Below are 12,329 nucleotides of genomic sequence, written 5' to 3' on the forward strand. Positions count from 1 at the left end.
AAACGTGCCAGAATAGACCTTTATAATGTTACAAAAAGATTTCTGTTTCACATAAATGCTGTTCGTTCTATTAATCAAATAGTCCTAAAAAAAGGTATGATGGTTTCTACAAAAATATAAAGCAGCACAACTGTTTTCAACATTCATAATAATCAGAAATGTTTCTTGAGCATCAAATCATCATATTATAATGACTTCTGAAGGATCATGTGACACTGAAGACTGGAGTAATGATGCTGAAAAATTCAGCTTTGATCACAGGAATAAATTATATTTCACAACATATTAAAGTAGGAAACAGCTTAAATTGTAATAATATTTTACTCTGGCGTCGAGTAATGACGCTCATTAAATATGCCCTTGTATCCGAGCTGCACCAATCACATCGGGTTATCTGATATAGGCGGGCCAGAGGCGAGCTAAACAGATGACGACAGCGCTGTGACGTCGAAGTCATTAGTAAACATTGCAAGATGGCTATGGATGAACACCAGTTGTTTGAAACTGCTTTGGCCGCTACAATGAATGAGTTAGACTTGGCTTTTTGTCTAAAAGAGGAACAGAAGACGCCGCTCTAATCTTTCCTTTGTAAGAAGGGCGTTTTAGCTGTTTTGCCGACCGGATACGGCAAGAGTCTAATCTACCAGTTAGCTCCGCTGGTAGCATATGGGTCTTGTTGTGATTGGTCGTAGTGTTATCCAATTGCGTGCAGTGAGATTTCCAAATGCATGCTTGATGCCGCCCCTCGAGCTGGCCGATTTTCATTAGTCGATGCCAGACTATGGGCCCTATCTTGCACCCAGCGCAATTGACTTTGTACACCGACGCATGTATCATTCCTATTTTGCACCCGCGCAAAGCGCGCTTTTCCCTCCACAGAAGCACGTCGCTAAACTAGGGAATGAACTTGCGCTCCCTGGGCGGTTCAGCGCAAAAAAGGAGGCGTGTTCCAGCGCAAACGTTCCTTCATGCTATTTTGCAGGTTTAGAAAACAGTTGCGCCACTAACCAGGAAAAAAATAGTTTAAAGTCAGTGGCGCGTTGCGCATGTTATTCATATGCTATTTTAAGGGCGCATGCTTGGCCATAATCAATGTAGCGTGTGAACAACGCGCATACACTTTGATTCTCTAATCTACACAGAAGCAGCAGTTTTCATTTTTGCAAATCATACATTATTACGATAGATAGATAGATAGATAGATAGATAGATAGATAGATAGATAGATAGATAGATAGACAATTTATTATAAAAGCATACATCTAGCTTACACATTTACCCAAATTATCATACGCCTTTTTAACCGAAGCTAATTTGGGTGGGTTTCTCCATCCTCAACGTCCCTGACGAGAACGTCGGTCTCTTTGGCTGTGAACCGCTCCTCGCGTGCACCTGGCAAATCCGCCGTTTTAATAGGAATCCGCTTTAGAACAAGCGTGCCTGCTCTTAAAGGGAATGTGAGATGACGCTCTGATTGGTTTATTTCATGTTACGCCCAAACCACACCTATGAATAATGAAGCTACTTCAGACCAACCCATTTTAGATTTGCGCCTGGCGCAAGAATCATTTATCCCGCCGGGAAAATAGCAACAGCGCCGAGACCCGCCCACAAAGTTACTTGCGCTTTGCGCTTTGACACTTGCGTTTCAGATCGTTAAAATAGGGCCCCTTTAATCTTTCAGATTTAGGTCTGGATTTCCAGGCTAATAATATTTCACAATATTACTGTTTTTACTGTATTTTTTATATTATATATTTATATTTTTATATTATAAATTAGGTGACACCAATAAAAGTAATTTTAAGAGCCAAAGCGCCTTAAAAGCATAGTTCACCCAAAAATGAAGATTCTGTCATCATTTACTCACCCTCAAGTTGCTCTAAACCTGTATGAGTTTCTTTCTTCTGTTGAACACAAAAGAAGATATTTTGAAGAATGTCGGTAACTAAATATTTGCAGGTCCCCTTTGATTTCCATCGTATGAATGGGGACCAGAAACTGTTAGGTAAATGATGTACAGAATTTGCATTTTAACTTTCCCTGTAAGCCAACATCCACATGTGTTTTATATGGAATGTGGACAGGTGTACTATGGGAAAAGGCTGAGTGCTCGCAGATATTCTCAGTCTTTCCACTGACCAGAGACAGACTTCAAATGTGCTCACTCGAACGTCTTCATGTCTATTCTGACCACTTCATGAAGTGTTACAGAAAACATGTCCATTAAGGCTGAGATCCTGTTTGAGATCCATCTGTTGAGACTGATGGTGAGTGTTACTCTGTTTGTACGGGCTTGTGAAGTTGAGAGCGCTGGCAGCTACTCTTCTGTGAAGACAGCAGCTTTCTCTAACACAACCCCAAGGGCTCTGGAGCTTGTGTTTACACTCTGATTTGCCCTGAAACACGAACCCCGTGTTTTTACAATGTGTCTAGCTTGCATTAACCTATCATTCAGCAAATCGTAATGTAACCGAGATCCACACATACAACATTATTAAGAGGCAGACAGAAAAATGAAGGCATTTGAATTTACAAGAGTTGCTTGCAGAGTTAACTTGTATGCTAAAGACAAGTGTTTCCATTTAATACTATATTTTATACTTTATTTTATTGCACCGCTGGTGTTCACTTGTTTTGAAGGATTTTAAAAGGAAATGTAGATGGTAAAACTTAAGTTCTATCATCATTTACTCATTCTCATGTTGTTCCAAACCTGTAAGACTTTTGTTCATTTTCGAAACACAAATGAAGATCTTTCTGATGAAATCTGAGCGATTTCTGTCCCTCCATTGACAGTCTACGCAACTACCACTTTAAAACCCCAGAAAGGTAGTAAAAACATCATTAAATGTTTGTGCTTTGGCTTTGTTTGCGCAAAAAACATAATTTACCACTTTATTTAGAAAATATTAATCTCCAACGCGCGTTCACGCAACAAAGTCTGCTTTGTCTCAACAATGGTGATCTTTTATATATGCATACTTCTACACAGAATTTTCATATGATTGACACAGCTTACCATGCTTCGTTGAGGTTCATTACAAATTGCAAAGCGCTGACTCACCACTGTGAGCTATACTCTCGGGTTGGATGGCCTCCTCTAGCCACCCGAAGGCTTTGTCATTGGTACACTTTCATATATAAGGCAATTCTTGGTCTGCTGCCAAGCTACCTATGTGTTCATTTCATACAGAAAAGCAATGGGTGACACTTTTTGCGTTCTCAGGACTTTGTTATGCTCTCTGTACCAAAGACTCGTACGGAAATGGGAAAGGCGGCATTTCTGTATTCTGCACCTTCAGCATGGAATACGTTGCAAAAGGACTTGAAACTCACTGAATTAATCTCGCTAAACGCATTTAAATCCAAAATGAAAGACGTAAATTTTTTTAGATCGTAATCAGATATAATTTTTAGATCGTAGTTTTCTGTGTTATTTGTCTGTACCTATGTGTTTGTATTATTTTTTATATGCTGCTGCCTGTCTTGGCCAGGTCACCCTTGCAAAAGAGGTTCTTAATCTCAATGGGATTCTCCTGGTTAAATAAAGGGAAAAAAACACACACAAAAAAACACGCATGCGTAGTGGTGCTCTCATGAACGCACGTGGGAGATTCATATTTTATAAATAAAGTGGAAAATTATCCTTTTTGTGCAAACAAACCCTCACGTTGCTTCATAAAATTGAGGGTAAACCACTGGCGTCACATGGATTACTTTAATGATGTCTTTACTACCTTTCTGGGCCTTGAAAGTGGTAGTTGCGTAGACTGTCAATGGAGGGAGAGAAAGCTCTCAGATTTCATTAAAAAGATCTTCATTTGTGTTCTGAAGTCTTACGGGTTTTGAATGACATGAGGGTGAGTAAATGATGACAGAATCTTCATTTTGAACTATCCTTTTAAGACAGCAAAGTATCTGGATGCTTTCTGGATGTCAAACGTTTGTGGACAATGTTGATAGTTACTGTATTGATATATATACGTCTTTACTCTGCTAGGAAACTTGTGTGAACTTGAGGAGAACTTACTTATACATCCATTAAAAAAAATCACCAAAACACTAGTTGAGTAAAAGACATTAAGCAAAAATATCTGATATTCTGAAATTATAAGCTTATAAACTGCGTACATAATAAAGCTCATGTAATGAGATTTTCTGATCATATGAAAAATCATTTGAAACCTGCTTTAATGAAATTCGAATGCACTACAGATAGCTGCAGATGTTGTATGAATATGAAGCTTGGGTTTTGGGTTTGTTACGCAGAAGAACATCCTGCTGTTACTCACACTTTGGTTGAACATGTCGGTCTCATGCCGCAGCGTGGTGTACTGACGCAGATGCTGCTGGATCATCTCTACTCGCTCCACCTCCAGCCTCTCCAACTCCTTCAGAGACACAAACACACACAATCACAGGTCCAGCATCAGTGTGTGCACGGCCTTTAGAAAAAAGGTTCAGCGTGGTTCTTGACTCAATCTTAAAGAACTTCTTATGCCAAAAAGGTTCTATATAAAGAGAAATGTCTTAAATGATTGCATAATACTTACATGTTTAATGAGTTATTTCATTTTTTTTCTACTGATAAAGTATGTCAATGAGCTGTTTAATATTACAATTAAAATGAATTAAAACAAAATTAATTAAAACATTAAAAAAATCCAATAATTGGATAGGAAGCCCTAAAAGGTTCTATATATGAAGTGTGTAAAAGAACCCTTTAAGGTTCTTCTATATAGAACCTTTTCTTCTAAGAGTGTATCTTACAGTCATCTTATCTTATCTTATCTTAGCTGATGACTTAGACGAAAATACTACTCATTTTCTTTATGGTGAAATTAATTATTCACAGTAATGTATAAACCTTACAAGATACCTGCCATGAGCACAGGGTTATATAGTGAAGATTCATAATACAGAAGCCACAGATCAGTGAAAATTCAACTTATTTTCCATTCAACTGATGAATTCCCAGTGAAGAACTACACTACCCATAATCCTTAAAGTTTCCCTTTAGTCAATTATTTTATCCCTTAAAACTCATCTTTGATCACCAAAATGACATATTTAAACGTTTTTTCCTTGAAATTGTTTTGTCATGCCTTAAAATAGCTTGAATGTAACTCTACACCCTTGCCTCATTTAATATACTCGGTTCTATGAATATGCAAATGAGCCCCGCCTCCACTCACTCACACCAGCTCAGAGATCCACTGGTTGACGATCACACGTTGACCTGATTGGTTGCAAGGTAGTTTGTGTCGTCAGAAACACCAGCGATTTCAAACCGTGTTTTTGAGACTGTCTTTGGTTCACTGCAGTTTTAAGAAGAAAATACTCAGCAATGGTGTCGACTTATGAATTTGCACATGGTTTGTCTTTAAAGGGATAGTTCACTTTGAAATTAAATTTTGGTATGTTTTAGCTTACCTCAAGGGCATCCAAGATGTAGGTGTTTTTGTTTCCGCAGTAGTTTCAATTTTGATATTTTTAGGTCAAACCGTTCTTGTCTGTCAGTCATTTAATGCAGGTCTGTGGTCACTGTCTCAAAGAGCATGCACAGAGTCCAAATTAAAACAATTCCCCATCGTAAGTACACATTGATGGCCTAAGACACGAAACGAGCGGTTTGTGTGAGAAAACGAACAGTATTTATATAGTTTTTACCTCTTATACACAGCCACATCCAAGTGATCTGAGGGCGCGCGCGCATCCTGGTGTGTGACGTGTGCGCAGACTGGTGCATAGATATATACACTAGATGTCGCCTTGTCTACGGCATTCGTTAAGAACTGCCGTAGTCAAGGCGACATCTAGTGTATATATCTATGCACCAGTCTGCACCAGATCACTTGGATGTGGCTGTGTTACAAGAGGTAAAAACGATATAAATACTGTTCGTTTTCTCACACAAACCGCTCGTTTCATGTCTTAGGCCATCAATGTGTACTTACGATGGGGAATTGTTTAATTTGGACGATGGGGAATTGTTTTAATTTGGACTCTGTGCATGCTCTTTAAGACCGTGACCATAGACCTGCATTAAATGACTGACAGACAAGAACGGTTTGTCCTAAAAATATCAAAATTGAAACTACTGCGGAAACAAAAACACCTACATCTTGGATGCCCTTCAGGTAAGCTAAAACATACCAAAATTTAATTTCAAAGTGACCTATCCCTTTAAGCAAGAGAGATCCGCTGATCATAGTAGATGGCTGCGTCTACAGCAAAACAGAGCGGTCTTTAGTGAGAACTAAGCGAATATTTAATTACTACAATACTAATTTCTCGCTAGAAATAGAAATAATAAATAGAAAAAAAAATAGAAAGTTGTTCAAAAATGTACATTTACACACACAATCTTTGTGAATGTTGTTCCAGGATCAACAAAGATGTTGATCTAGGTACATGTTGTACTTGGTGAAATCAGGTTCTGCTGAAAGGATAGTATTATTTATTGAAATTATTATTAGTAGTACATGTAATTATTCATGTTGCTGCCACTTCATAAAAGCAAGAAGCAACTCAAAGTTTTGCACTGCAGTTTTATCAAGCTTAAGAGATAAACTTTTGTGTACTTTTATATATACTTTTATAAAATAATAATGAAAGGCGATCATGATAAATGCGCCTCACAAAGAATATTAAAAAATCTCATCTGTATCATCTTGCTCGGGGAAACGAGAGAGAAACATCATGAAATAATTACCAGGCTTGTGGTGACCATCTCCTCAAACCACTTTGACTGAGCCTGGTTGTAAAGGTCCACACAGCGCATCAGATCATCACCTATTCAGATAAAACACAGAGACGCTCATTACAATCATGCAGTTACATTACAATTAAAAAGAAAAAGAAAAGTAGTGTGGTTTATGCTTAAAACAAGTGGGGGAAAAACAATATCAACTTTTCTTAAGCATTTAATTTCTTCTTAAACTTGATTTCAAAATTATAAACATTGAAAATATGTAAGAAAACACAACAAGAACATGTTTTGTATTTAAATTGAATTTTAGCTATTCTTAAGTGTAAACTGCATAATTTGCGATCAGATGATTATTAAATTATGCATCAAGCATGCCTTCATGTCTGTAACTATTTTACTGGGTCTTTATACCTAATAGCGATTTTGCTTTTCAATGGAATATATCTTGTTTAAATGCCATCTGGATATTTTTAGTGGTAAAACAAACAAAGATGATGAATATTTTTCATAGCTGTGTAGGCACATTGCTTGCCAGCAGATGGCAGTCTCAACTTATTTATTACTATTTGTATTGCCTTCTGTAACAGCAATCACAGTTAACATTCAAACTCCAAGCTGTTTACCAAGAAAAACTTAACTGCTTTACAATTAAGTGCATAATTAAAGGTAAACTGAGGGAAAAGGAGGCAGATGTGCGCGAGAGAGAAAGAGTATTGATATCTTGAAAAAAAAAAACCCAGATTGCTCCTTCTATATGTAAATGAGCTTTATAGGCTTTAAAGACATTTGCATTAGTGATTTGAACTGCCATGATTATTGAAGGAAAACGGCGCTTGAGCCCTGCTTAATGTTTGGCCATTGATTTATAGCGAGAACTGTGACTCGCTCTGTGCGTGGGAGTTTGAGAAAGAGAGAGACACAGATAACATCATACAGGGTTTTTCTACTGAGCTCAGCTGCAGTGGAGAACACAGTAAAGCTCTTGGCAGCCGCACAATTAAAAACAATCTCCTGCAGTCGAGCACTGGAAGAAATCTCCGCAAACAAAGAAAATCAAAGCTGACTTTTGATTTACACTATATCAAATTACTTATTGTCATGGAGTAATTATAATCAATAACAAATGAGTTTAATAATATAAACTCCATTTTTACATCTTTTTTTAATTTGTGCTAGGGTGTTGTGGCTGCCTGCCAGGGCATTGCTTTGTATTGCTAATGTGTTCTGGGTGGATATTAGGCGGTGACTAGAAGGTTGCTTACTGGTTGAAGAGTCCATATACTCAAGTCTCTGTAACATTGTGGTCTTTGGCGGGTTCCACATTCAGTCTAAATTTGCAGACATTTTGATGCCAAAGACTTCTAAATATAATCATCCTCTTGCGAGAGACCACCTTCCTAAAAATATATAGGCAATTCGATATTTATCTATATTGACCCATACAGTGTGAGAGATTATACGATATCATACAACTGTGATATCATAAAGACATGTTGCCCTTTACTGTATATTGTGACTGTACTAAAGCAAAAAAAAAAATTAATAATAATAATTAATTAAAATATTCTTGAATGTTCATTGGGTATTTATAATTTATTGAAATGATTTATTCATTGTTGAAATATTATTCAGGTCCTGAATAATAAAGCCATGGTACTGAATGATCATCATAGTGTTCCATGTACCATGGTATTTACATGGGATTCCATGGTACGTAGTGCTTGGAATACCTAACCCCAAAAAACAATGAAATAACCATTCCCAAACTTTTCTGTTACAAAACATGTCAATATCATGGTACCCTACTTTTCATTACTGTGAAGTGAGTGCATCGCTGTGGATAATATCCCATGAATGTTGCGTTTTGGAATTGAATAGTGAACCAGGAACTTCTCTCACAGTGCTGCTAGACTGAAACACTCAGTGTGGCTGTACGAGAGTCAGTCATGGTCATTTGGCCCTCTGTGCTGATAGACTCAGTCTATAAGCACTGAATAAGACACCGTTAGAGTCCTCAATAATGCAGCCGTCACTCAGGCCAACAGGTTGTCCCGAACCTCGAAGGGTGAGTGAATTCTCCCCCCGTGTGAACCTTAGGGCTGCCAGGTCTTCTTGCGTTAGGGATGTGTGAGTGTCCAGCTCAGGACAAATCCGGCATTGATTGTAGGCGCTCTGAGGAATAAGACGCTTGGCATGCTGAACGTCCGCTCCCCCAAGGCCTGTTTTCCCACTGCAAAAATAGACCATTACTCCATGCCTTTCCCAACTCCGTCTGGAACCAATACGGCCTGGCTCCTCTCAAACACAGACTCCTGGGACTGAGCCAAGGTCCTCTTCTATCCCCATGCACCGTTCTCTCCCATCCTGTTTGTCATGCCTCTCTCCACAGCTCAAAAACACAGTCCCATCTAAAACACGCTGCAACGAGTGCTGCCCTGCGCAAGATTTCACCACAAAGATAGATCCTTACTCAACATAGTGTAAAAAGCACTGATGCCTGATTACGGGTTCGTTTCATTTGCAAAGCCATCCTAAATGGAAGAGAATGGCTGGAGGTTTTTAAAATGAGAAACTATTGAGGAAGTCAGAAAGTTTGTCTGCTACAGTGTTATGACAGCTGGAAAAAATTGAGGGACTGATGACTTGAGGATTCTTATAGTTCTGATGGGCTTTTTAATGAACTTCTTAACCCTAAAAAGCCTATTGCATCATATTTGATATGGAAAATTCTAAAGGCTTCTAAATGGTCAACATGATCTAAAACTTTGCTGAAAAACTCATTGATTTACATTACACAAGCCTTCAGAATTGTATCTTATTCTGGCCATATAAATATCAGCAACTGCACCAAATTTTTGCTTAGTTTGGGCCTCTGAATAAAATGTAGGTGTTTTTCCCCCCTCAAATGTGAGCTCCATGTTCTCATATATTACAGTATATTACATGAGCCTGATGAATCAGATATGATACTTATATACATACTTATGATACTTAGGTAGCATTTGATGTGTGTAGTTCGGGCTTAATGAACTGCTTTTGTACTGATGCTCTGACCTGCTTGTGTGGATTTCCGTCGGGCTTTCTTAATATCCTCCTCTGTTTTGTTGCTCAATTTGATCTCAAGCTGCTGTGTTTTCACCTCAAGATCCTTCTGTCTGTCCGCTAGAGCCTTCCGTGCCTGCAAAACACAACACAAAGAAGTCATGCAAAGACCAGATTATATGTGGCAATTTTCCACAAATAGGGCACAAAATATACCATAGTACTTTTCCTTCTTCAACAAATGATCAGAGAAAGGAAGTGTCTGACCTTCAGAAAAAAAGAAAAGAAAAAAAATGGCCATCAACCTCAAAAGGTCAAACCAAAACTTGAGAGATTTTCTAATCAATTGCAATGGAATTAGCTTTTTTGTTTTTTTTATTAAAGGTGCTCTAAGCGATGTTTTTTAGGCCAATTTTTTTTTTGACACATCCAGCAAACATCTCCTCACTATCCGCTAGCTGCCTGTCCCCTGAACACACTGTAAAAAAACGCGGTCTCTGTAAACAGCCCAGGCTCCACAAACGGCAAGAAAACCAAACTGGCCCAGCCTGGACCACGAAACATAACAAACAATGTTCCAGCCAATAACCGACAAGAATGATTTGGGGGTGGGGGTTGGGGGGTTAGTGCACGTACACATGAAGGGGGGTGTGTGGGGAGTGGAGGAGAGAGAAGCATGAAGAGGGAAGTTAGCTAGAGGAGAGATGTCCTAGACAACGACTAACGTTACAAATTTATATTCTTGAGAATTTGATATGGCCGACAGACGACCAAAGAGACGACGTTCCGATGAACAAATAACAAAGAATAGGGAAAAGGAGAAGGAACGAATTTACATCGGAAAAGCGTTCAAAAGGTGGCGAGAACTCCGCCGGCAGAAGGGCTTCCAATCCGACATTCAGGAGGCTCTGTTTTTGCTGGACAGGTGGGTAAATCCAGTTTGTTTTTTCTAAATGGTTCACGACTGTTTCAGGAAGCACGGAAGGGAGGGGGAGGGGACGGGATGAGGAGGAGGGAGGGTCGAGCTAGCCTCCATTTTGTTTGACAATACCTACAAGAAGTGACGTCACCCAACATCGCTTAGAGCACCTTTAAATTAAGACACTGAACAAAGGTTGAAACCCTGATTTGTGTTATTTTGTCATTTTCTAGCAAGTAAATGAACATAAATTAAATAGAATGTAATGTAAATAATTGATATTATGCCACATTGGCTAACAGAACTGCAAATTTAGTCTGAATTTGTTCACAGAGTGTTGTCTGGAGGTTCTTAGATTATTAGTAGATGTTCTCTGCTGTATTCAATCATATCAAGTCATAGATCATGTGAGCTTCATTGTCTGCAATCCCACTGATAGCTGCCGCATTGCGACAGTTAAACTGTGCTAAACTTCGATGCATTGCCTCTGGTTACTGTTGCTCATGTCGCCTAGAAATGGCCAATTCTCACTGGAAATGAATGACGGATAAGCGCCTGTGGTCACTGCTGATGTTTAATCAGAGGGATAAACAAGTGAATCTCTCAAGGCATCATTCTAATGTGTTCTCATTTCTCATCCAGCCATCTGCTGTCCATGCACAAGTTTGAATAGACATGTCGACACACTGGCTTCAAGACATAAAGCGCAACCTGGAAAACATTTTAGAGCCCTTTGTACCAGCAACACACTGACTTGAAAAGAAAGCTTAAATATGCTAGACAAAATCACAATGGACTCAAGGTTCCCTTGTGAAAAAGAAGTAAACTTCAGCATACTTTCAAAAAACAGTATTTGTTCTGGAAATAATACATACTAAAGAATGAACTGAATGTAACGTGTTCAAACACTTAATTGCAAGTTATTTATAATTAAATGAAAATGTATTTCAGTTTAAATTTATATTAAATGCAATTAGCTGAGTGTTTTTAACCCATTTACAGTAAGTACATATTTATATGTAATTACTTAATAACATCTATTGTAAATAAACAAAAAAAAATACTTTAATGTAATTTCTATTGAAACTTATATGTTATTAATTTAATATATATTTGTAATTACACATTTGTAATGATGAAGTTGCAATTGATCCCATTTAGAATATATTAACCTATGTAACATCTAGGGGTGTAACGATACCCTCATGTCACGATTCGATACATATCACGATACTGAACTCCCGATACGATATTATTGCGATACTCCAAGACATGTGGTAAAAGGTTAACAAAAATACTAAATTTAGTATTACATTGTGGGTGTAAATGAATAGGCTTTGACTTGGTGCTGAAACGCAATGCACAGGACAATGGTGACCAAATATATTCATGATTCTGAAGCTGAAAATACAGAGTTATTTTAGACAAATATACTTGCACTTGATCACTGATTAGATATATTTAAAATAACGTAGGCCATGTTTTACTGGTAACAAGACATTTGCCATTATCAGGACCCACAAAGATTTCCCCACTGCATTATTATACATTATATTCAACATTATATATATGTAGCACTGACACTAAAACTCTGTAAACTCACACAGTAATTTTCAGTTTGGGTGAATTATACACAATACATATTGTCACAAT

General features: G+C 38.0%; 1 protein-coding gene across 2 annotated transcripts in view; it reads right to left on the minus strand.

The window, feature by feature from the left end:
- The window catches only part of gas7a (growth arrest-specific 7a), a 64,295-nt gene that overhangs the window by 4,133 nt on the left and 47,833 nt on the right, over window positions 1–12,329 (minus strand). For both annotated transcript variants that reach the window (XM_079874906.1, XM_079874907.1), the window contains exons 11-13: window positions 9,770–9,893; window positions 6,719–6,798; window positions 4,296–4,394 (exon numbers count right to left, since the gene is read on the minus strand). In XM_079874906.1, coding sequence (XP_079731032.1) covers window positions 4,296–4,394; window positions 6,719–6,798; window positions 9,770–9,893 — 303 coding nt within the window. The remainder of the gene's footprint in view (window positions 1–4,295; window positions 4,395–6,718; window positions 6,799–9,769; window positions 9,894–12,329) is intronic.

This window comes from Squalius cephalus (assembly GCF_949319135.1).
Source record: "Squalius cephalus genome assembly, chromosome: 1".
NCBI classification, from domain to species: domain Eukaryota; kingdom Metazoa; phylum Chordata; class Actinopteri; order Cypriniformes; family Leuciscidae; genus Squalius; species Squalius cephalus.